At 35.0% G+C, this 26,822-nt stretch overlaps 1 protein-coding gene across 4 annotated transcripts in view; it reads left to right on the top strand.

The window, feature by feature from the left end:
• The window catches only part of LOC150105767 (mitochondrial disaggregase-like), a 244,459-nt gene that overhangs the window by 165,027 nt on the left and 52,610 nt on the right, over nucleotides 1-26,822 (top strand). For all 4 annotated transcript variants that reach the window (XM_090393565.1, XM_090393564.1, XM_090393566.1 and 1 more), the window contains one exon: nucleotides 24,945-25,101. In XM_090393565.1, coding sequence (XP_090249691.1) covers nucleotides 24,945-25,101 — 157 coding nt within the window. The remainder of the gene's footprint in view (nucleotides 1-24,944; nucleotides 25,102-26,822) is intronic.

Genomic DNA, 26,822 nt, shown 5'->3' with positions numbered 1-26,822 from the left:
TTGTTCCTGTGGTTCATTTATAGGTTTGCTATAATGAGAATTTGATTACTTGTGTATCTGTCAGATGTTGACATCCCATGTGAATGAACAGCAAATCCATGATCCCTTCTAGATCTGCTTGACCTCAAAATTTTAGTGCTAAATTCATTTCCTGTCTTTATCACTCCCCAAATTCTAATGAATTTGAGGAGTGATAAAGACATAATCCAAGAGAGCAAGGTAACTACCCTGCTCTCTTGGATTATTTATCTTTGATTTCCTGCTGTGCATACCCAAACAAAGAACTTCTTGTGGCTATTAATGCTTACAATTCAGACTGGCTTCTTTTATTTCACTAATCCAGCTGTAATTTTCACTAAACATTTCTGAACACCATGCTTGCTAATTAACTGAGCTTAAATTACTGTTGATGTCACTCTGAATGTTATCAAATGGTGGGAGATGAATTCATCACCTGATGTGAGATCACTGCCCTGCTTATTGAAAGCCTGAAGTGTCTTGAAAAAGTTCCATGTTTGGTCTCTAGAGCTGAGTTTCCAGACTATGTAAAAAAAAAATATGAAAAGTTTAAAAATATATAAAATTAATAAAAATGGGGGAAAAAGTCCTTAGCCCTATGATATGAATATATTATATGAGTGTGAGACACATAATAAATAAAAAAAAGCAAATTGATGAAATTCTGTATCAATTAAAATATCAAAATAAAATAGGTTAAATATACTCTGAAAAAAAAAAAATAAATAAAACATTCCTGCACGTCATCATCCAAGTGAGAATACATAAATTGGTTCATTTTATTCATTCAGTTATTTCATATAAATGCCATCACATCTCAATATCCATGTCTTCAAATTCATAAAATCACTATAAGAAATTCAGGCTTAATGATTAAAAATATCAGTTAGCTGTTTAAGCTATATAGCTATATAACTGATATCACTTAGATCAATGTAAATTGTCCTCAGAACACTAGACATATCCCTTCCTTGCTTATAAATGACCATAACCTAGACATGACCATATATCGAACTTCCTAAAATTTTTTTATCAACAATTATTTTGGCTGATTTTCAAATACAAACAACATTTATGAACAGAATTTGACTCCCAGTGGATAGCTCACAGAAGCCTGATCCATTTGGTATCTCAACTCTTCTTCTTTATCCTATACCTTTCTCAACAGCTTTCTCATTTCTAGGAAATAAATGGATAATGTCTTCTGTATTGGTGAAAAATTGCCATACTAATAAATTAAATCTGTCAGTAATTTTAGCCACAGATTATATTTTGCAGTCAAATATGATAAAAATAAATCCATTAACATTTTTTTAATATATCACTCACTAGATCAGTGGTTCTTAACCTTTTCGAAGTCACAGAACACTTTTGATTATAAGAAAAATTTGGAGAACACCAAGAGCATTAGGGTCATAAAACTAACAATAAAAATATGCATGGCCTTGCTTTTTATAAAAATGGAACTTATTTTAATGCGATACTTGAGCTTGTCGGCTTTCAGCAATATTAGGTCCAATATGTGATATAGCTACCCCCATCTCCTTGTCTATATTAGTAAGTCTTTCACGCGTTTTAGTTTTTATATGGGTTAATATTGAGAAACCGAGCTCTCACAAATATGCTGTTGAAAACTGTAACAAAATTTTCAGTGCCCTTGTGGAGAGAGCTGAGTATTTGGCTTGGACAAAAATCCAAAATTCCTCAAGAGAATTTTTCAGAGAATTTCATTTTTAGAGTACAATCTGTTGACAAGGTAACTAATTGTTCTTCTTGTGACAATAAATTCACAACTCGATGTATTAACTGTGCCAAATGGATTTCGTATCCAGTCATAATTGTGTGTATTTAAGGAAGGAAAGTAACTTCAAATCTTTTCTTCCAATATTGTTAATTGTTCTGTTATAACGGAAATAATTCCCTCGACACTTTTATTATGAGTAGCCAATTATACTCAGAACTGTGTCGTGACATCTTTCACTGACAGAACACTTGTAACCAGTTCGCAGAACACCAGTGTTCCATGGAACACTGGTTAAGAACCACTGCAATAGATTAAATAATTGTATTACCGCTAAATTATATCACAAACCTATGTTGGAACTGCTTGCATTTTTTTTTCAGCCACTCTTACTGTATAAAAAAAATTTCTTATCCTAACTCAGTTTTTCAGTGCCACCTACAAGTGTGCCTTATGAACTACAACCCTAAATCAGGAAATTTCACACTTCACATATCTTCATACATCTGTTAGATCCTGAATGGACGAATTTTAAGAAATTATTCATTCAGAATCTAACATAAGAATTTGGCTAACTCAGATAATACCTTGGTTGCCAGTACACAGTTCTGAATTTATGTTGTATAGGAAGTTGTGTAATAACATGTAAATCGTACTAGAAAGATCTTGTAATTGAAAACTAAACTGAAGGATTATTGGATTAATGAATTTGTAATAAGGAAATAGCAGTATAATCTTGTCCCATTAAGCTGTCCTAAACTTAATAAGTCGCCAAAGAAGTTAAGAGTGCGAGTGCAAAGGTCGAGTTACATACGCACGTATCGGCCGTAATGCTGCAAGCTACAACATACAAGGAAGATGATGCAAGCGGGATTCCCTAGAATACAGCACCTAACGGCAGCTAGGACTTGAGGATCATTTTGAGGGCATGAAAACTAAGGGTCGTGTGGAAAAGAAGGGATGAAATATAAGGCAATGCGCGTGATAATGCAAAGCCTTTTTCTGGTTGTTCCTGACTAGCGGACAGAGGGACGAGCAAGAGGGTCCCATAATGCTGGATAGCAGACAGACATTCTGAGTAAGCTGAACAAGATTCCATGACGAGCAGCACGCAAATCATCGGCCTACGCAGAAATTGTGCCAGTCGCCAGATGTCCCACTCAAGTAGGAGCAGAGACAACACTGTATCGAGGCAGTGAGAAGTTCGAGTTCGGAAGAATGTAAAACAGGCAGCGTAGTCGTAAGCCTATTGCAGAAGCAACTGATCGAAGGAGGACCCGAACAACACGTGGCCATTAACAGACCTTTGGAAAAAGATTGGGTAACGTAAGGATTTTTACTATATGTTTGAATGAGACAGAATTTAATGTTAGATCATATTAAGTGGACAATTCATCGTGGACTGTAATAAAGATTTGTATTTTGAAATAGAGTAATTCTGCTGAACAAAGGAATGTCTGGAGTGAAATTTTAGCTGCATGTGACTGAGATTATATGTGAATTTGTAATTTTGTAGATGATTTATATCAGAATAGTAACGGGTTGTGAAATGTCTTTAAATGTAGCATGCATTAAGAGTTTGATTTAGAATATCATAGTTAGCTAGTTTTAATGTTTTATAGATTGTGTGTGATTAGCAGTTTGATCTGTGAGTGTTTTGTTAAATTAGTATTGAGTAACTAGCTTGACAAGAGATTTTGAAAAGCTTAGTATCCTATTCCAATTATAGTTTTAAAGTGTAATTTGTTCCAATAAACATGTTTTGTTGTATATACCTGACTCATGCCTGATTTCGAGAATTCAAATTACCACTTGCAAAAATTTAGAACCATAGCGGGAGGGAATTTAATGAGAGTGTTTGAGTAATAGATTATTGGCCACGATTGCAATTAGTACCAGTATCTATTCAATTTGAGTATATTAGAATGAATGCCAACTGAATTAGGAATATTCCCTGAATTTTGAATAAGCTCATATTATAGGACTCTGGCTGGCGCAGCAATAAAAAATAAATTTGCCAGTGTCCAAAAAGGAAGCATTCCTAGGTAGAGTTGAGTAAGGCATTCTCAAGGAAGTATATTAGTATATTATATCAATAACGAAAGTAAAGAAGATATAACACATCTACAATTTCTACAACCTATATATTATACTATTTCTGCACAAAACTATATTGCCTCACATCAAGAAAACACATTCAAAATATTTAAAATCTAGAAATTTCTATATATTTCTTGATATCTATACAATCATTAAATATACTTTAAAATGTTCAGATTGCAAAATAGTGTTCACAAGTTATAGTCGCAAAATCTTCTCAGAAATAAAACATAGTGCATTCTGATATAGTCTGACATCACAATGTGTTCTACTGATTCCATCATCATTTCACTGTCAACATAATCTGTATGGCATTCCAAGTTCATTTTCTTTCATTTTTCTTCAATACGTTTATTTGAATATTATTATAATTGATAGCACTGTTCCTGATTATTTACATAAAATGACATGAGAAAAAAATATCAGAAGTATATCAACCACACTAATAATAATTCAGTTACTGAAATAGCAATATATGCTATACAATATGAAAATTGAAATAAACCATTATCATTGATTTTCTGAACGATGAAATTAAAGTAAGGATGCCTAAGCTGGATGGTTATCTAGAGCAGTGCTTCTCAAACTTCTGGATGTCAGGGCCACCTTTGGAAAAATTAAAATATTTCATGACCCCCCCCCCCTCGAAAAAAAATCATAATATATACATATATTATTATAATATTTATTGTATTTGTATTCAATACAAAACATACACAGCGAATATTGCAAAAATCAAATGCAAATATTAAATTTTTAGCATCTTGCATGCACATTTGACATGGCATTTATCTCATATTTTTATATAGATAGATATATTGTTATTGTACATTTGCAGTACAAGCACATGAAAAGTAAAACAATTAGTAATAAAGAAAGAATTAAAAACATAAAAGAAGTTTAATAACAATTTAATGTGATGGATGTGTTTCAATACTGCTACACAAAAAGTCCATATCAGGTGAAATATTTGAAACCGCAATTCTTAGATTTCTGCTTTGAAATGAATATATATTCATTAAGCGCCAAAATACGCAGGAAGCACAATTTGTGAGCCAATGTGTGATTTTTTCCATTAAAATATAAAATATAACAAAAAAGAAATAATAAAGATTAAATACGTTTCTTTTAAGATAAAAAAATCTACTTAGTCTTAAAACATTTTAAATTTGTTTTCATTATTTCACCCCCCCCCCCTCAACAAAACCTACAGCCCCTAAAGGGGCTGCGGCCCACATTTTGGGAAGCGCTGATCTAGAGGAGATCAAGGAATGCAAAGAACTGGCTGCTAATTTGAGGTTTAGCTGGACAAATTGTATTCTTATTGGCTTAAACCAGCATAACATGATGGTATACCATGACAGAATTCATGGTAGCTGGAGCATTTCCTGAGCCAACAAAGCGATTCCTCCCCCGCCCCCCTTTTTTTTTTTTTTTTTTGTCAAGGAACCAGAGTGAACAGCAAAAAGTCAGCTACTGGAACAAACTCCAACTCAACATTACTTGAGTTTGGGTTCAAGATTAGCACTATCAACATAAGAGGCATCAATGGAAAAGAAATTGAATTACCAGATTGACATATTAGTTGTTAACAAAACAAATAAGACAAAACAGGTGAGATTTTTCTAAGCAACAAGGTACAAGATTTATATTCAGGGTGACAATCAGACAAAAGGAAGAGTAGTTATAATATTCAACATTAAATATGAAGATAATCTCTTGAATGGCAGGAATAGAATAATGGACAATGAGACTGATATGTATATGTGCCTATGGTCTCATTGAAGGTTCTACTAAGGAAGAAATGGAACAATTTTTTGAGGCATTAGAGAAGGCAGCTGACACAAAGAATGGAAAATCATTTCCTTGTTGGAGATGTAAATAGTAGAGTAGGAAATGATTACCAAACATATCGAAATGTTTTGGAAAAATTTGAAGAAAAGAGTAAAGCTAATAATAATGGTAAAGTACTTACTGGATTTCTGTTCAGAACATCATCAAATTCCTGCCATGTACCCTCAAGGGATGTACAGGATATGATAGTACTACATGAAAAATTTACATCATTACTAACTTCCTATCTACAATTTTCTTCCAAATCAGTCTGTTACTTGTCAAGACTCCAACATTACCAGATATTATATATTTCTATTGTCTAAGGCACTTTGTACCGTATCGATCCACCTATATCTTTTGGTCTTCCTCTGGGTCGTTTTTCTGCCAACCTGGCAAAGAACACTTGTTTTGCTAATCTTTCCTCCCCCATTCTGCTTAAGTGACCACACCACCTGAGATTAGCTCTGCTAACGCATTCCTGGATGCCGATTATATTCTCGTTTTTAATATGATATTGCCATTGATGCCATCTGTTCACGCCGCTAATCTTTCTCAGGACTTTCATATCTGCGGTCTCTAGTCTTTGGTCAAGTATTTTACTTCTGACCCAGCTCTCAGAACCATAAGTTAAAAATGTTTGAACACTATCTTGTATACAGCTAATTTAGTGTTCTGGCTAATTTCTCTTATTCCATATGAATTTATTCAGTTGACTTCCTACCATACCAGCTTTGTTGATTCTGTTGTCTATTTCCATATTTAATTTACTATCTTCACTAAAAATCGTGCCTAAGTAGTTGAAATGTTTTACTTGTTCCACAGGTTCTCCATTCACAACACAGTTGACATTTTCAATGATTCTGCCTATTTTCATTGTCTTTGTCTTTTTATTGCTGACCTTCATACCATATCTATTACAACAGTTATTCAATTTAGTCAGAGAATCTTGCAGACTTATAGCGGATTTATTTAGAAGTATAACATCGTCTGCATAAAGCAAACAGCAGACATTAACATCTCCAATTTTGATATCATGTTTAATGTCACTTTCCTTCATAATGTGATCCATATAGATAATGAATAACAGAGGGGATAATGTACATCCTTGTCTCACACCAGATTTAACATTAAACCATCTTCCTGTACTTCCTTCAATTCTAACTGCTGACTTACAACTCAAATAAAGACTAAGTATTGCTTGATATAATGCCTCATTGATACCATATAACTGTAGCATATTGAATAGCTTCTCTCTTGGCACCTTGTCATATGCCTTTTCCAAATCGACAAAACTTAAATACAGATCTTTGTTATATTCCCATGATTTCTCCACTATTTGTCGTAAAGTGAAGATCTGATCCTGACAGCCTCTATTTGACCTGAATCCAGCTTGTTCTTCACCAAGCTTTTCTTCCACAATTCTTCTCAACCGTTTCTCAAGTATTCTTGCATATATCTTACCAGGAATACTCAGTAGGGAAATACCTCTGTAATTCTCACATGCAGTTTTATTTCCCTTTTTATATAAAAATGGTACTATGAGAGCTCTACTCCAGTCGTTTGGAATTCATCCCTCTGTCCAGGCATTCTGAACTATGCACTGCAGCCACTGTAAGACTTTATACCACCATACTTCAGCATTTCTGGTCGAATATCATCTACTCTTGCTGCCTTTCCACATTTCAAGCCTTTGATGGATTTTTCTACTTCAAGTATGGATATGTATTCCTGACTGCATGCTTGGTCAGTGTTTTTTTATCACTGTCCTGTCATCACTGCTTGTTTCATTTAGCAAATTTTCAAAGTAATTACTCCATACTTCAAGGATATCTTTTTCTCCCCTTTTCATGTCACCTTTATCATCTCTAACTCCTTTTACAGAACTCTTTCCTCCATTCCTAAGTTTCTTCAACAACCTCCAGAATATTTTGCCACCTTCTTGATATTTATTTTCTATTTTCTTGCCAAAGTCCTCCCATGACTTTTGTTTAGCTAGTTTTACACAATGTTTAGCTTTTTTACATTTGTCTCTGTACTCTCTATGAGCACAAGCCGACTTATTTGCCAGGAACTTTTGATATGCTTTCTTCTTTTCCTTCACTGCCTCTTTAACTTCCTGTGTCCATGGAGTTCTAATTTTTCTATCCTTGCAGACAACTTCACCACATGCCTCTCTAGCTGAATCAATCAGGGTTTTCTTCAAGGCTTGCCACTGAATCTCCAAGGTTTGATTCCTGTTCTCAAACTCTTTCATTTTTCCTTCAATAGTCTTTGTGTATTTTAGTCTACAGTTCACATCTGAGAGCTGCTCAACTTTTATTCTCTTTAAAACTTTCTTACATGGTATTCTTTTCAATATGAAATTCAATTTTATCCTGCTCAAGACTAAATAGCGATCACTTCCAATTTCAAATCTTCTGTACACTCTGTGTTCTGCACCAGGGAGAAAACATCACTATCAACAATAACATAGTCAATGAGACTTTTCTTATTCCTTGTCTCCTCTCTCCATGTGAATTTGTGCACATTTTTATGTTGAAACATGATGTTAGTAATAACCAGTCCATGTCCTGAGCAGAAATCCAACAGGTATTTGCCATTATTATTAGCTTTGCTCTTTTCTCCAAGTTTTCCCAAAACATTTTTATACCTGAAAATCACTTCCTACTCTGCTATTTAGAACCCCCAAAAGGACCAACTTTCCTTTTTCATTGTGTCAGAAGCTTTCTCTAGAGCCTCAAAAAATTCCTCCACTTCTACCTTAGTAGAAACTTCTGTGGGACCATAGGCACAAATAAGTCATTGTCCAGTTCCCCATTCTGATATTTGCCCAAATCACTCTACTTGACACTGCCTGCCATTGAAGAAGATGAGCCTCGTATTTTGGGTTGAATACTATGGCTACTCCTTCTTTTCCTTGATTGTCATTGCCTGAATATAACATTTTGTATTTATTGCTCAGAATGATCTCCTCAGTTTTTGTCTTTTTTTGTTTCAGTCACCTCTATTATGTGGATCTGGTACTTGTTCTGATACTAATATTGTTCTGGTACTGGTACTGATTCCTCCGCTAGCTCCATTTCTTTGCCATTCAGGCTTCTTATGTTGATAGTACCGATCTTTAACTCTGGTGATGTTGTGTTGGGGTGTGTTTTCAGATTTGTTCCAGTAGCTGATTTTTCATTGTTCGCCCTGGTTCCCTGGTGAAAACAATGGGGGGGGGGGGGTAACCGGGCGACACCCCAGCCGGCATGAAATTTTGTCATGTACCATCATTTTGTATTTTGGTTTACCCAATAGGAATACAATTTGGTCGGCTAAATCCCGAATTGCTAGCCCATTTACTAAATCCAGGTTCCAACATGGAGGTGTGCATCAATTCACCTGGGGAGAAGATGCAAGAAATACAAAATGTCTCATCAACTATGTTATTGCTGATAGTGATATTGTCATACTGCAGGTTCAGGACAAAGGAATAACAGAAGATTTGAAAAAGATTTGAAATGGAAGTGATCACTATTTAGTTTTGATCATGATAAAATTGAATATCATATTGAAAAGAAAAGTAAGAAAGTCTTAAAACAATCAAAGTTGAGCAACTTTCAGTGATGAAATGTAGACTCAAGTACAATAATGTTATTCAAGAAAAAATGCAACTTTGAATAAAACCAAACCCTGAAGATTCATTGCCAAATCCCAAAGAAAACATTGATTCATTCCACCAGAGAGGCATGTAGTGAGGTTGTCTGCAAGGATAGAAAGATTAGTACTCTGTTGTGAGCTCAGAAATTTAACCAGCCGGTAAAGGAAAAGAAGACATCGAAAAGTTAGCAAATGTCCTAAAAGGAACACAGGAAAAAATGTACAAGAGCTAAGCTATGTCATATGAGGAGGTTTAATGGAGTATTGACAGCATTAAGAAAGGATTAAAAGCTATTTTAATGCTTTCAATATTTTGTTTGTTACTGAGACATCTTCAGGGAGTACAACTAGCACTTGCAACACACATACACAAAGTCGCAGAATACTAAATGAGAAACATGGATATGACTCTAAAGTTCTATCTAGGTGGTGTGCCCTCTATGGGCATTTGTAAATTGGCTATAAATTGGGAACTCTGGTGATTGTTTTGCAAATTTTAGGATGTTTCTTGCAACCATATTTGTTTAAATTTGCTTGATTTCTGAGTGCTGCTGAAAGTACTCAGAAATAAAGGGTGAAGAAAGATTAGCAAAACAAGTGTTCTCTGCCAGGTTGGCAGCAAAATGACCCAGAGGAAGACCAAGATATAGGTGGATTGATACGGTACAAAGTGCCTTAGATGATAGAAATATAAGATCTGATAATATTGGAGTCTTGACAAGTAACAGACTGATTTGGAGGAAAATTGTAGATAGGAAGTTAGTAATGATGTAATTTTTTTCATGTAGTACTATCATATCCTGTACACCCCCTTGAGGGTACATGGCAGGAATTTGATGATGATGATGAAAAATCAAGTATTATGATCATATTTAATCTGTCTAATTGCAGATATTAGACAGATTGAAATCTGAATTTGAAATTAGAGCTATATTGTAAGGAATCCCTTTAGCCCTAGCTCTGAGATACAGCTATAAAACTGATTTAATTGTAATCCATTATTAACAATAGAGAATATGTTGATTGACCATGATTGAGTCCAAGTTTTGTAGATTACAGCTTAAAAATTGTAATGTGAATAATGCATTATACTAACATTCAATGGATTTTGCATCTTATTTATTGCAAAATACTGCAACAGAACAAAATTTCATTTTTAATGTTTATTTTAAACAGTGACAGAATTCAGAAATTACCGGTATTCTTTTTTGAAATTATTTTTTGAGCTTGATTTAAAAAAAATAATTACTAGCATATTAGTGAATTATATTTTCATGATTGCAAAAACTGTGATACTGGGAAAGGATTTAAATATATGTGTGTGAAAATGTGTGCAACAAGCAAAGTGGCAACAGCAAGTAGCTGCTGTTGCGTTATCAGTGATGTGCTGACTCTGACCTCGCAAGCAGGTGGCATTATAATTAACACCATGGTCACAGACTCATTAAATAAAACTCTTCCTGTTTATCAAAAGTGAGGTGTGCATTGCTTAACATTTGTAAGTAGGAAATGAATTAGAAGTTTTGGGCATTGATGAGACTTAGACTGTTCATATGAGGAGAATCATGGAGCTATAACAATGTTAAAAGAAAAATAAAGTGGGCCAAAATAATCTCTAAGCAAATACCATATGATTTATAACAAGTAATTTTACTAAAACAGTAAAGCACACTTCCAAAACATGCAGCTAAACATTCTTTTATTGTAATTTCATTCTTTACATCCTTATCCTAGGCTTCTATAATGCAGTGTATTATTTAATCACCATTAATTTAATTTCACACAATATAAGAATGTCTTGTTTTAACTGTTTTATCCCTTATTAATTTGATTATCCATGCTTGAGTGCTGACTTTTTAAAGCTCCAAGGTATAGTTCCCAACATAGCATGATCTGGTAACTGAGGATTCTTAGCATCCTCTCTGCTTCTTGTTTATTTGCTTGCTACTGTGGGTTAGCTTCTAGGGAATGAGGGCCAATTTATTGCTATGCATTTCATCCTGGAAGTTTTGGACATAATTCACTATGCTGGCCCAACTTCACTACTTCACAGGGCTTTATTTATTACATTCAGAGTTGTCCTAATATCCAGTGGATAATAGTCCAATTTTCATCTAGAGGTGTGTTCAATATCTAATAGAATCCTTGAGTTAAAATATTTCAGAACATGCTTTGTAAGAGAAGAATAGGATCATTGATCAGGACGTTAGTGAAAAGGAGAGTTATGTCAAAGCTGACTAATAAATCTTGATCGTTGAGTGTGAAGTTTCTAATCTTGTTTATGAAGTGTTGTGTAATTTTTATGGAGGGAGAATGACCTATCAACTCCTTGAGTGTGGCTGCTAATTTTTTGGCTTTGGTGATAATTAGGGCTGTCGATTCCTTCAACTATTGGTCATAGTTGTGTGTTTGTTTTGTGTATTTTTGGCAGGCTATAAATTCGGGGAGCGCAGGCATAGTGCAGTATTAGTTTTTTGGTTGTGTTTTCCTCTGGCCATTTGATCACCAGTTTGATTAATTCTGTTGTTTTCTTTTTGATGCGGTTTGTAGGGTTGTAATTGACCATTTGGTACGTGTTGTGGTCAGATACAAATTGTTATTTTTTCCAGGTATGCTGTCTGGATTATTTTTTAAGGATTTAAGGGCCAATTTTTCTATTCTGGTTAGGTTGCAAGTTAGTTGCTTATTAGAGTTTAATATGTATGATGTTTCATTCGTATTTTATTGGCTAAATTGGAGGGGGGGGGGATTTTAGACCTCTTTGAATGTGATAAATAAAATCTAATTTCATATTTCCACCCGATATCATGGCCCTCTTTGTCCACTTACTCTACTCCGGGTATTTCAGGTGGTGAAATAGTTTTACCTACAAAAAGAACTTACAGCCATGGGCTCACTACTCCTCTCCCTAATTCGGCCAGCCTAAAATACAAACTCTGTCTCAGATATGATGATATTTTCACCATTTTAAGGATACTTGTGACATAAAGACTGAATAATATATGCACGTAAACACAAGAAAGATATTTAATTAACCAAATATTTCGGTCTGCAAATAGCAGACCATCTCCAGTGGCACTACAAGAACAGTTTTAAAAAAATACAAGGTGGAATACTAACAATAGATCATTTAAAAATGGAACAAGCCGCATGATGTTATATCACTAAGTATTAAAGGGAATATTTTTAAGCAGAGACATGATTGAAATAAAGATATTAATTAATAATATTAAATAACATAAAATTAATATGAATTAATGAGTTATCCTGATTAGACTTTCCCAGATTTTTGATATAGATATACAGTCATTCCGATTCAGGTTAGGACAATGGAGTAAGGCCTCTACACTTTTTTTGAATAAATGTTCAAATTTATAACAGAATCTATGTAAGAGGTGAGTTCTTGACCAAAAGATGTTGTGGTTAGTTTCAATCCCGTGATGAGCCAATCCAGATTTTTCAGGTTTGTTGTGATGAACGGAGGATTGATGTTCTTGGATTCTTTTTTCAAGAGAACGTCCAGTTTGTCCAAAAAAAATATGAGTTAATAGCTACGTATTCACCTCTTAACAAATTATCTTCCCATTTTCCTTCTCCTAAAGAGAAACGCTCAACTATATCTCTTCCTGGAGTTTATCAAATTCCCTGCAACTGGGATCTCTCCTATTTTGAACAAACTGGACGTTCTCTTAAAAAAGAATCCAAGAACATCAATCCTCCATTCATCACAACAAACCTGAAAAATCTGGATTGACTCAGCATGGGATTGAAACTAACCCACAACATCCTTTGGTCAAAAACTCGCCTCTTACATAGATTATATAATCGCCTCTTATAGTGATATAACATCATGCGGCTTGTTCTATTTTTAAATGATCTATTTTTAAATGATATATATAGTGCCACTGAAGATGGTCTGCTATTTCCAGACCAAAAAATTTTGTTAATTAAATATCTTTCTTGTGTTTACATGCATATATTATTCGATATTTTCGCCATTTGGTCCCATTTGAACAAACAACACAAATATATCCAATTCACCATCGAAATCGAAAACAAGAACTCTCTTCCTTTTGTAAACACGCTCATCACACATCTTCCTTCAGGCTGCCTCTCCTTCACTGTCTATTGCAAAACTACACATACCAGTACATACATAAAAATTCACCATCCAACACAAAAATTAGGAGTCATCAGCACCCTCAAACACAGCCCTAACAATTTGCTCCAATGACGAAGCTCTGAACTAAGAATTTGAAATTATTAACCAAATATTTGTAAAAAAAATGGCTACAATAAAAAAAAAAAAAAAAAAGATCACAAGAATCTCCATAAAAATGGCATTAAAAGCAAAAAAGATTACAAGAATGCCATAGTCCTAAGAATGAGAATAGCCTTTATTATTACCTTATGAGATCATTTAGCTGGTCTCATAAGGTAAGAGTTTTCCTTCCAGAAATTCAGGGTTTTCATCCTGCAAAACAGGCAAAGTGGCCATAAAAACACATGAAATTAACAGACATAATATACTTGTTCGATAGAATTAGAAGGAAGTATAACCCTCTTTCTGACATTACATTAGGGGCATTTCAGAAGAAATAGATAGAACACTACTTAAATACAACATTAAAACAACCTTCGAACCCATAGCAAAATTAAGAAATTTACTTAGCTCCTCCAAAGATCCTCTTTCATACTTTACCTTACCCACCCAGGGGTTTACAATATTCACTGTACTTGTAACCTCCCTTACACAGGGAAACAGGATGCACTATCCCAGTCAGAAAAGATGAACATGAATGCCACATTGAATACCTCCACTATGGTAAAACAGACCTATCAGACCATGCACTCCAAAACATGCCACAGAATTGACTGGAAACGCACTAAGTCCCTGCACCGTACCAAAAACCTGGTTTGAAAGAAAATTAAAAGAAGCTTGTGAGATGTGAAATCTTGTCCTTGGAGAAGTGAGAAAGGTGGAGATTTTTTTGACTGGGCAAAAAAAGCCAAAAAAATATTCAGTGGTTTTAAAACTTTTGCTATGTGTTCATTATTAATGTCTTGGACATAAGAGATAAGAATGAGAGTTATTTCTTCTGTATTTGAAGAAGTAGAGATAAAAGTTCTTTTGGTGAAAGTATCCTTAAAACCATTAGATAAAAAGGTGGAATTAATATGTTATAATTCTTTGTGTAACAGTTTGTCTGAAGAACATAAAGAATGGGCACGACGTACTAATGTTTTAATAGTTTCCAGCCTTTATACTAGGTGGTGATGACGAGATTCAGCATGGATATAACTGCCTGTATGAGTCTTCTTCCAAAAAACTGAAAAATGTAGGCTACTATCTGATTGATAAAGAATTGGAAGTTGATCAAGCCTCTGCATCCTAATCTCTCTTTCTTTGAATTTAAAGCAGTGAAATCATTCAAGAAATAAGAACAATTTAATTATTACTAAGGATCAAGAAAGAAAAGAATATGAGAGAAAAATATTACTTCGAGACTATTCAACTTACATTCCACTCATATCTGATCCTACTTTTAGTCAACTAAACAGACTTAATTATCTTATCAGTAATGTTTCTATTTGGGATGAAGATCAAAAGAAAAAACTTATAACATCCTTTGGTTGCCCACCTAGATTGTATGGTCTTTTCAAAGTTCATTAACAGTTTTTCCATTAAGACCAGTCGTAGACTGTTTAAGATGTCCCACTTATAAAATTTCTAAGTTCTTATCTAATTTCTTGTTACTTCAACCAGAACTGCTACTTGTTTATTAATGTTACTTTATCTGACAGCAGTGAATTACTTCAACAAGAATTTTCTTCAGATATTGTTAAACTATTTGATTTTGTAATACATTCTGGTTATTGCTCCTATAAAAACAAATTATATGAACAATTGGAAGGAACAGCAATCCTATTTCTCCACCTATCGCCAACTTCTTCAAGGAGCATTTTGACAACTTATTTTTGATAACATTTCATCTGGACCTACTCACTGGTTCAAATATATAGTTGATATTTTTGCAATTTGGAATAGCTCTTTGAGTTACAACAGTTTTTTTCTAAATTAAATGCACTTTATCCCAGAATCCAATTCATCTTAGAAGAAAAAAAGTAAAGAAGCGGTTGGCCTTATTAGATCTTTTAATTCTTCATCAACCAGATGGTAGCCTACATTTTTCAGTTTTTGGAAGAATCATACAGGCCATTATATTCATGCTTTTAAGTATTCTTTCATCAAAAGCACTTTAACGGTTATCTCTACTTCTTTAAATACAGAAGAAATAACTCTCATTCTTTTCCCTTATGTCTAAGGCATTAATGAACACATAGCAAAAGTTTTAAAACCACTGAGTATTTTTGTTGCCTTTCACCCAATCAGAAAAATCTCAACCTTTTTTACTTCTTCTAAGAACAAGCTTCCACCTCTCAGTTATCCAGGCATCTACCAAATTCCTTGCTCTTATGGGTTATCTTTTTTTGGACAAATATGAAGATCTGCTTTTATTTGTCTAGAAGAACACAAGTCTTATATTAAAGACCTTGAGCCTGTGAACAGTCTGGACTTGCAGAGCATGCTATCAACATGCTATAAACACATAGTTAATTGGAACAAGACAAGAATTCTTCATAAAAGTTGTTTCCTCATAGAATAGTTTTATAAAGAAATGTGTGAAACTTTACTTTGCTGTCTTAACTTAAAAAACAGATCAAATGGTCTGTCTGTCTCCTTTGTGGAATAAACTTTTTAAACTGACTTTTTAAATCAGCTAATCTTTCCTAACTTTATATTGTCTAAATATATATATATATATATTTTTTTTTTAATAAGTTAGGAAAATTACTGACCTTTTAAGACAAGACATAAGATAATTTTCTTACATTAGCTACTTTGGTGGCGCTTTTTAGAATTGTCTGTTAATGTTTAATTGCCATTCTACGGTCTTGTACTGACGATGCCCATGATACTTAAGTGAAAATTCTATGCTAATAAAGCTTTTTATGTGAGTTTTCTTTTATTGTTATAACTCTTGAAGATACTTTGCTTGCAATGAATAAAGGATTAAACAAGAATATAATTTCTTGTCATGTATAATTTACTTTATAATCAAGCAAAAAAACTTTCTGCAACTATCTCTGATCCAGACTATTTTAATAATAATAAGATCATACACCATTATTCAAATTAAGTGGATATTGAATCCAACATTATTTCATAGCCGAATATAGAAACTACAAGAGTTTCGTGCCGAATATAGAGACTATAAAAGTTTCGGCAGATACAAGCATATGCCAACCTTTCATGAAGGACAACTCGTAGTAAAGGTGGAGCAAGATCTGATCACTGTCCTTAGTATTTTCCCATAACAGAAAAGACATCTCGTAGGACATAGGTGGCACGTCAACAATTTACAGGTGGTATCCTTTTATACGCTTATAATAAATTATTCATCTTTTTTTTTTTTTTTTGAATTGTTACAATATGTACAAGTTAAATTTTGTTTTACATGAGAGGCAGCTGTGAGAACATGCATGTGATTGGTGCGGTATTAACAAAAGATCACGCAACCCAAAGACATTATTATTATAAAAAACTTCCATGGAGTCAAAGACTCATCGTGGCGGTCCATTGTTATACACAGTTTATCATACTGCGCCTTAAATATATTCACTGTCTCTGCACACACGACACTCTCCATACAAAAAACCTGCTCCTCACTCCCTTGCTCATACCTGCCTTATACAGCTTCCAGGAATGACCTCTTGTTCTCGTGCTATCCTCACCCATTCTGTTCAAAACCTCCCCGACATTAATCTGGTAATAACCTCTTAACAGCTTATGTGTACATCTTCATCTTTTTGAAAACCAGGTGACCAGATCTGTGCAGTAATCCACATGTGGCCTGATCAAAGCCTTATACAAAGGAACTATAACATCCTTACTTCTACAAGTCAGTGTCCTCCGCATCATTCCTATTATCTGCCGTGTTGTCTTCACAATTTTAGTAACATGTCCCCGAAATTTTAGGTCCTTGTCTACAATCACTCCCAGACTCTCATCTCCTCCTCCAAGATATCTCCATCGATTGTATACTTTACATCCCATCTCTGCTTCCCAAATTTTAAAACCTTACACTTTGAAACAATGAATTGACATCCCCACTCATTTACCCATTCAGCCAGTGTATTCAAGTCCTCTTGCAAAGCTACAGCATCTGCTCTACTCCTGATAGCTCTCGCCAACTTTGCATCATTTGCAAACAACTGCATATCACCATTCAGACCTTTCCAAATATCATTTACATACAAATTAAACAGCAATGGACCCAAAACAGACCCTTGAGGTATACCACTAGTAACTTTCCTCTTCTGGGATATCGCTCCTGCATAGACAACTCGCTGATACCTATCAGACAGCTAATTTCTAATCCAGCGAACCAATCTACTGTTCAGCCCCATCCATTCCAATTAAATTACCAGCTTGTCATGTGGCAATTTATCAAACAGCTTTGCAAAATCTAAATGTCATGTGGCAATTTATCAAACTCCTTTGCAAAATCTAAATATACCACTGTATATGTAACACCCTTATCCAACACATTTGTCACTTTATTATAAAAAGTAAGCAGATTGCTAAAGCATGATCTTCCTTTAGTAAATCCATGCTGGCTGCCAAAGTGAATTTTTCTGTTGTCAACCCAATTCTGAATCTTAATCCAAACTAACTTCTCTAATACCTTGACCACAACTCCAGGCACACAGACTGGTCTATTATTCAAAACCTTACTCTTATCACCTCCCTAATGAATTGGAACAATTTTACCATCTTTCCACTCTTTTGGAACTTGACCCAGTAAGAGACTCATGTTGAAAAGATATGCAAAACCTGTTTTGCATATCTTGTTAACTTGTTAACTCTCTAGCACATTCCCTCAAGACATGTGGTGAAATAGCATCAAGTCCTACAGCCTTATTTACATCAAGTCTATTCAATTCCTCATATGCCTCCTGTTCACTTATTAACAGTTCCTCCTCTTCCTTTCCCACTGCTTTCAAGTTCTGCATGATGCCACATTCACAAGAATGAAATATCTTTACAAATTGCTCACTAAATCCTCCGCAGCAGTTATAATTCCTCCGTTTTCACCAATCATTCCCATCCTACCATAATCATTCTTTCTTCTACTGGCCATATCAAAAAAACTCCTTAGGATTTTTTTTGGCCGCTTTAGCTAACTGCTGCTCATACTGCATTTTTGTTACCCTTATCAAGCTAGTCACCTTTTTCGCCTGCTCTTTGTACTTCTCATGCAACTGGTTGTTATAAATACTAATTTTGTGTTTCTTCCAAGTTGCATACCTTATCTCTTGGTTCATCCATTTTACACCTACTATATTTACCCTCTTAACCTTTGGAATACACTCTGATATTGCCTCCACCAAATAGTTCTTGTGTATGGCCCAAGCAGCATTGATATCCTTTCCATCCAGTTCCTCTTTCCAATTTATTATCGCAAGCTGTTTCCTGAGCTTTTCGTAATTACCAGTCTTATAATTCCACATATATCCCTTTCTAACAGACGTCTTCGAATGACTGGTCACCCTGCAAGTGATCACCTTGTGATCACTCTCACCAACTGGTGGAAGATTTGATACCTCATTTATAATAACATCATCTGATGAGATGATCAAATCCAATACTCTGGATCCTCGTGTCCCCTCCATTACATGCTGCCTAAGGTAATTATCTTTCAAAAACTCAAAAAAATTCATTTTCTTTACCCCCAGATGCAGTCTCTTGCTTCCAGTCTATATTACCATAATTAAAGTTGCCCATAATGATAACTCGTTTCTTGCTAGCTAGGCCAATTTGCCTATACATTTCTTATACATTACCCTCAATATTACCAGGTCTATAGCAACATCCAACTAAATATTTCATCCTGTTTACTTCTACCTCACACCATACTGCCTCAAAACTGTGACTGCTATTTGCACCTTGCAAATCCACCTTAGATGGGCACAACTCATCTGCTACCATTAACAGTACTCCTCCTCCCTTTCTTCCCTGTCTATCTTCACGAAAAATATCATATACATTCATCTCTATTCCTGTCAGGATGTCATCATCATCTAACCACATCTCACTTATACCAACAATTTTGGGGCAAATAAACTCAAGCAAAGCAACAATTTCATTCCCCTTATTTCGAATACTTCTAGCATCAGTGAATAAACACAAAAAATCATTACCGTTTCTACAAGTCCTACGATGTGACTCTTCAATACCTTCCCCAGTCACTTCCTCTATATTACCACCAAATCTACAACTTTCCTCACATCTAAACACTCCCAGGCCATCTTAATCTGTGTTTGCCCGCTTACACATTCACCTCTGAATTCAGCATCCGCATGTTTCATAAAGTGTCTCCCCATCCACCCTGATTCCTCCCATTTCCCTGTTTGTGTTGTACCTCCACTCTCTCATTTACTTCATTCATAATATTCACCTCCCCCATTTGCAAGTGAGTAAATACCCTACCCTGTTTTTTTGCTCTTTCATATCACTTCGTGCCATCTCTGATCTATTTATTAGTACTTCTCCTGCCAGTAACAATCTCTCCAGCCAACTCGCACCAAAACCATTTAAATGCAGCCCATCTTCTGTATACAATTCCATCCGTCCCTCAAATTGCTCCCACACATTCACAAACTTCATTCTCCTCACATAACTGCGCTAACATACATAATCTTTACTCATCTCCTCAATTCATCACCGTCATACCTTGGCAACACACTGACTACCTTTCCTACCACACTGTTATCTTTTGCTCTTTTTAATAATCTCTTTATATCCAATCTGGCATTTTCCTTGTTCCCATCCAAATCATTTATTACTACTACAGCCACCAACTCTTGTGCTCACTTATTCCTCATGTACAACGCTTCAATCACTTTCTCCATTCTACCCCCAGAAAAACAAACCATGTGCATCTTCTCATTCACCACACCTCTAATAATGGAATCTCCGTAGAGAACCAGTCTCGAATCATTCGATATATCTTTCCAATTGAAAAATTGGACAATAGTTTTTAGTTAGATACTGTGTTTCAGCGCCTCACCTAATGTCCAATTCTCCATCTTCTCGTGGCGCACCCCTGTTGGGTATCTACCTGGATACTGAACTAACGTGAACGGACTGGCAATTTGGATTTAGCCAACCAAATCATATTCTTATTGGCTTAAACGAAAATACAAAATAATGGTACAACATCACAAGATTTAAACAAGGGCCCCCCATTGTTTTCGTCAGGGAACCAGGGCGAACAGCAAAAAGTCAGCTACTGGAACAAATCTGAAAACACACCCTAACACAAGAAATGGAGCTAGCTGAGGAATTAGATGAATACCAGATCGACATAATAGGGGTGACTGAAACAAAAAAAGACAAAAACTGGTGAGATCTTTCTGAACGATAAATACGAAATGTTATATTCAGGCAATGAAAATCAAGGAAAAGAAGGAGTAGCCATAGTATTCAACACTAAATATGAGGCTAATCTTCTTGAAGGGCATGCAGTCTCAAGTAGAGTAATGTGGGCAAATATCAGAATGGACAATGAGACTTATTTGTGCCTATGGTCCCACAGAAGGTTCTACTAAGGTAGAAGTAGAGGAATTTTTTGAGTCTCTAGAGACAGCAACTGACACACAATGAAAAAGGAAAAGTTGGTCCTTGTTGGGGATCTAAATAGCAGAGTAGGAAATGATTGTCAGACATACAAAAATATTTTGGGAAAATTTGGAGAAAAGAGCAAAGCTAATAATAAGAGCAAATATCTGTTGGATTTCTGCTCAGGACATGGACTGGTTATTACTAACACCATGTTCCAACATAAAAATGTGCACAAATTCACATGGAGAAAAGAGGCTAGGAATAAGAAAAGTCTCATTGACTATGTTATTGTTGATAGTGCTGTTTTCTCCCTGGTGCAGGACACCAGAGTGTACAGAGGATTTGAAATTGGAAGTCATTACTATTTAGTCTTGAGGAGGATAAAATTGAATTTCATATTGAAAAGAATACCATGTAAGAAAGTTTTAAAGCGAATAAAAGTTGAGCAGCTCTCAGATGTGAACTGTAGACTAAAATACACAAAGATTATTGAAGAAAAAAATGAAAGAGTTTGAGAACAGGAACCAAGCCTTGGAGATTCAGTGGCAAGTCTTGAAGAAAACCCTGATTGATTCAGCCGAAGAGGAATTTGGTGAGATTGTCTGCAAGGATAGAAAAATCAGAACTCCATGGTGTACACAGGAAGTTAAAGAAGAAAGTATATCAAAAGTTCCTGGCAAATAAGTCAGTTTGTGCTCTTAGAGAATACAGAGACAAATGTAAGAAAGCTAAACATTGCGTAAAACTAGCTAAACAAAAGTCATGGGAGGACTTTGGCAAGAACAGAGAAAATAAATATCAAGAAGGTGGAAAAATATTTTGGAGGTTGTTGAAGAAGCTTAGGAATGGGGGAAAGAGTGCTGTAAAAGAGTTAGAGATGATAAAAGTGACATGAAAACGGGAGAAAAGATATCCTTGAAGTATAGAGTAATTATTTCGAGAAATTGCTAAATGAAACAAGCAGTGATAGCACAGTGGTAAAAATCACTCAACAGGCATACAGTTAGGAATACATATCCATACTTGAAGTAGAAAAAGCCATCAAAGGCTTGAAATGTGGAAAGGCAGCAGGAGTAGATGATATTTGACCAGAAATGCTGAAGTATGGTGGTTCAAAAGTTTTACAGTGGCTGCACTGCATAGTTCAGAAAGCCTGAACAGAGGAATGCATTCCTGATTATTGGAGTAGAGCTCTCATAGTATCCATATATAAAAAGGGAAATAAAACTGAATGTGAGAATTACAGAGGTATTCTCTACTGAGTGTTCCTGGTAAGATATATGCAAGTATACTTGAGAAATGGTTGAGAAGAATTGTGGAAGAGAAGCTTGGTGAAGAACAAGCTTGATTCAGGCCAAATAGAGGCTGTCAGGATCAGATTTTCACCTTACACAGATAGTTGAAAAATCATGGGAATATGACAAAGATCTGTATTTAAGTTTTGTCGATCTGGAAAAGGCATATGACAAGGGGGAGAGAAAGAGAAGCTATTCAAAACACTACAGTTATATGGTGTTAATGGGGCATTATATCAAGCAAATACATAGTCTTTATTTGAGTTGTAAGTTAATAGTTAGAATTGAAGAAAGTACAGAAAGATGGTTAAATGTTCAATCTGGTGTGAAACAAGGATGTACATTATCCCCTCTGTTATTCATTATCTATATGGATCACATTATGAAGGAAAGTGGTATTAAACCTGATATCAAAATTGGTGATGTTAATCTCGGCTCTTTGCTGTATACAGATCATTGTATACTTCTAAATACATCCGCTACAAGTCTGCAAGATTCCCTGACTAAATTGATTCACTGTTGCTTTAGATATGGTGTGAAGGTCAGCAATAAAAAGACAAAGACAAAGTCAATTGAATAAATTCATATGGAATGAGTGAGAAATTAGTCGAACACTAAATTAGCTATATACAAAACAGTGTTCAAACCAGTTTTAACTTAAGGGTCTGAGAGCTGAGAAAGATTAGAGGCATGAACAGATTGCATCAATGGCAATATCATATTAAAAATGAGGATATTAGGAAAGAACTTGACATTGTTAGCATCCAGGAATTCATTAGCAGAGCTAATCTCAGGTGGTATGGTCACTTAAACAGAACAGAATGGGGAGGAAAGATTAGCAAAACAAGTGTTCTCTACCAGGTTGGCAGGAAAAAGACCCAGAGGAAGACCAAGATATAGGCGGATTGATACGGTACAAAGTGCCTTAGACGATAGAAATATAAGATCTGATAATGTTGGAGTCTTGACAAGTAACAGACTGATTTGGAGGAAAATTGTAGATGGGAAGTTAGTAATGATGTAAATTTTTCATGTAGTATTATCATATCCTGTACACCCCTTGAGGGTAGGTACATGGCAGGAATTTGATGATGACAAGAATATATATATATATATATATATATATATATATATATATTTTTTTTTTTTTTAAGTATAATTTACATTGCATGAAGTAATAATTGGTGGAGGAATAAGAGATGATCCGTGGAAATTATGGTAAGGTCATATATATTAATAAGGATGTGAAAAGCAGTTCCTTTTTTTTTTTTTTTTCCCATACATGGCAGGAGAAGAATGGGCAGTCTGAATTTTTCTGGAGTGGGTAATGAATCCCCTGTGCTGAATGTTTTTAGTTAAGATATGTATTAGGATCTCTACAGATTGGTTTTGTTTGGTGATTTCCTGACTCGGTTGGTGGTCTAGAAATGATATTAACTTCCATTGGAGATTAATAAACATTGGCCACTAAGGGATATTACTTTGCTGTTGGGCTTAGTGGAAGGGGAGAAGAATAGATTCCATGGCTTACATAAATCCATAAGCCTAGTGTTTTCAGCAGTACTAAAGAATTAGACAAGTTCTTGGAGTCAGTAGAGATGGCAGCTGACATAAGTGAAAAGCTGGTTCTTCTTCGGCACCTAAACAACAGAGTAGGAAATGAATCCTAGATATATGGAAACCTTTCAGGTAAATTTGATGAAAAAAATTAAGCTAATAAAGTACCTACTAGAATTTTTCAGAACATGGATTAGTTGTCATTATTAATACTACTTACTTGATTATGTTACAACATAAAATGTTATAAATTCACCTAGAAAGAGAAAGAACACAAAACAAGTTTTTTTTTTTATTATATAATTATTATAGATGTCTTCTCATTGTTCCAAGATAGAAGTGTCATTGAACTGAAATATGAAGTAACCACCAATTATCACTTTTCAGTGTGGAACATAGCTGTGCATAGGAAAAGAAAAATGTATGCTGAAGTCTGAAAATAATCAAAACGAATCAACGATGCATGCAAGTTTGAAAACAAGTACCAAATCTTAGTCAAAGATTAACAAAGACTTAATTAGTCACATGGGGGGTCAGAACATCAGAAATCATTCCTCTCCACAACTGATTGGGCCAGCCACAACTGGCTGGCACACAACTGATTCGGCATGGTGGGGAGGGGGGGGGGGAGTAAAATAACTCGGCTACTAAAAATCACAACAAAAATCCATCATTGGTTTTGTCAGAAATTGAACTTGAATGACAGCTGGTGTCAAATAGACCCCATGCAACTAATTAAAGGTTAAGGAAACACTCAGGTAGGAATCATGTCATGAAGTTATCTGCAAAAATGTGAGCAAAACAGAAACTTCACAAAATATACCAATTTGGAAAAGCTGTTGATAGGAAACTAGTCTTGAAATATTGTATTTAACTTTCATAATATATGACTATGAAAATATTCTGGTAGACATGCTGGATATATCCAGAAAATAATGATTACTTATCACCCATTTAAATTATCCATCTTTAATTAATAGTCTAGAGTTTTTGTTTTTATAAAACATTTAAATTATTTAAATATTTTTCTTTATTGCAAAGTTGAATATTTGCTTTACTTTTTTAGGGTCGTCTAACTGATGGAAAAGGTAATACTATTGAATGCAAGGATTCTCTTTTCATTATGACATCTAATCTAGCAAGCACTGAAATTGCCACTCATGCCTTACAACTACGATCCGAAGCTGAAGAAATCTCTAGGCAGAGATACAGTGGGAAACTAGGTATACTTACCCATGATTTGCAAAAAAAAAATGCAAAATTTTTCCAGGAATGATATTCATCATCATCATCATCAAATTCCTGCCATGTACCCTCAAGGGGTGTATACAGGATATGATAGTACTACATGAAAAAAATTACATCATTATTAATTTCCTATCTACAATTTTCCTCCAAATCAGTCTGTTACTTGTCAACACTCCAACACTTATCAGATTTTATATTTCTATCGTCTAAAGCACTTTGTACCGTATCAATCCACCTATATCTTGGTCTTCCTCTTGGTCGTTTTGCTGCCAACTTGGCAGAGAACACTTGTTTTGCTAATCTTTCCTCGCCCATTCTGTTTAAGTGACCATACCACCTGAGATTAGCTCTGCTAATGCATTCCTGGATGCTGACAATGTCAAGTTCTTTCCTAATATCCTCATTTTTAATATGATACTGCCATTGATGCCATCTGTTCTCGCCTATAATCTTTCTCAGGACTCTCATATCTGCAGTCTCTAGTCTTTGGTCAAGTGTTTTACTTCTGACCCAGCTCTCAGATCCATAAGTTAAAACTGGCTTGAACACTGTCTTGTATACAGCTAATTTAGTGTTCCGACTAATTTCTCTCTTATTTCATATGAATTTATTCAATTGACTTCCCACCATATCAGCTTTGCTGATTCTGTTGTCTATTTCTATATTTAATTTACCATCTTCAGTAAAAATCGTGCCTAAATAACTGAAATGTTTTACTTGTTCCACAGGTTCTCCATTCACAACACAGTTGACATTTTCAATGATTCTGCCTATTTTCATTGTCTTTGTCTTTTTATTGCTGACCTTCATACCATATCTATTACAACAGCTATTCAATTTAGTCAGAGAATCTTGCAGACTTGTAGCGGATTTATTTAGAAGTATAACATCATCCGCATAAAGCAAAGAGCTGACATTAACATCTCCAATTTTGATATCATGTTTAATACCACATTCCTTCGTAATGTGATCCATATAGATAATGAATAACAGAGGGGATAAAGCACGTCCTTGTCTCACACCAGATTTAACATTAAACCATCTTCCTGTACTTCCTTCAATTCTAACTGCTGACTTACAACTCAAATAAAGACTAAGTATTGCTTGATATAATGCCACATTGACACCATATAACTGCAGCGTATTGAATAGCTTCTCTCTTGGCACCTACTCATATGCCTTTTCCAGATTGACAAAACTTAAATACAGATCTTTGTTATATTCCCATGCTTTCTCGACTATTTGTCGTAAAGTGAAGATCTGATCCTGACAGCCTCTATTTGGCCTGAATCCAGCTTGTTCTTCACCAAGCTTTTCTTCCACAATTCTTCTCAACCGTTTCTCAAGTATACTTGCATAGATCTTGCCAGGAACACTCAGTAGGGAAATACCTCTGTAATTCTCACATGCAGTTTTATTTCCCTTTTTATATATGGGTACTATGAGAGCTCTACTCCAATCATCGGGAATTCGTCCCTCTGTCCATGCTTTCTGAACTATGCAGTGCAGCCACTGAAAGACTCTTATACCACCATACTTCAGCATTTCTGGTCGAATATCATCTACTCCTGCTGCCTTTCTACATTTCAAGCCTTTGATGGCTTTTTCTTTCAAGTATGGATATGTATTCCTGACTGCATGCCTGGTCAGTGTTTTTTACCACTGTGCTGTCATCACTGCTTGTTTTATTTAGCAG

Source organism: Typopeltis vanoorti, chromosome 6, assembly GCF_054136105.1.
Source record: "Typopeltis vanoorti isolate ZY-2024b chromosome 6, IOZ_Tvanoo_1.0, whole genome shotgun sequence".
Classification (NCBI taxonomy): Eukaryota; Metazoa; Arthropoda; class Arachnida; order Uropygi; family Thelyphonidae; genus Typopeltis; species Typopeltis vanoorti.
Note: the sequence above shows the minus strand (reverse complement) of the source record. Positions and strands in the feature narration are given on the sequence as shown.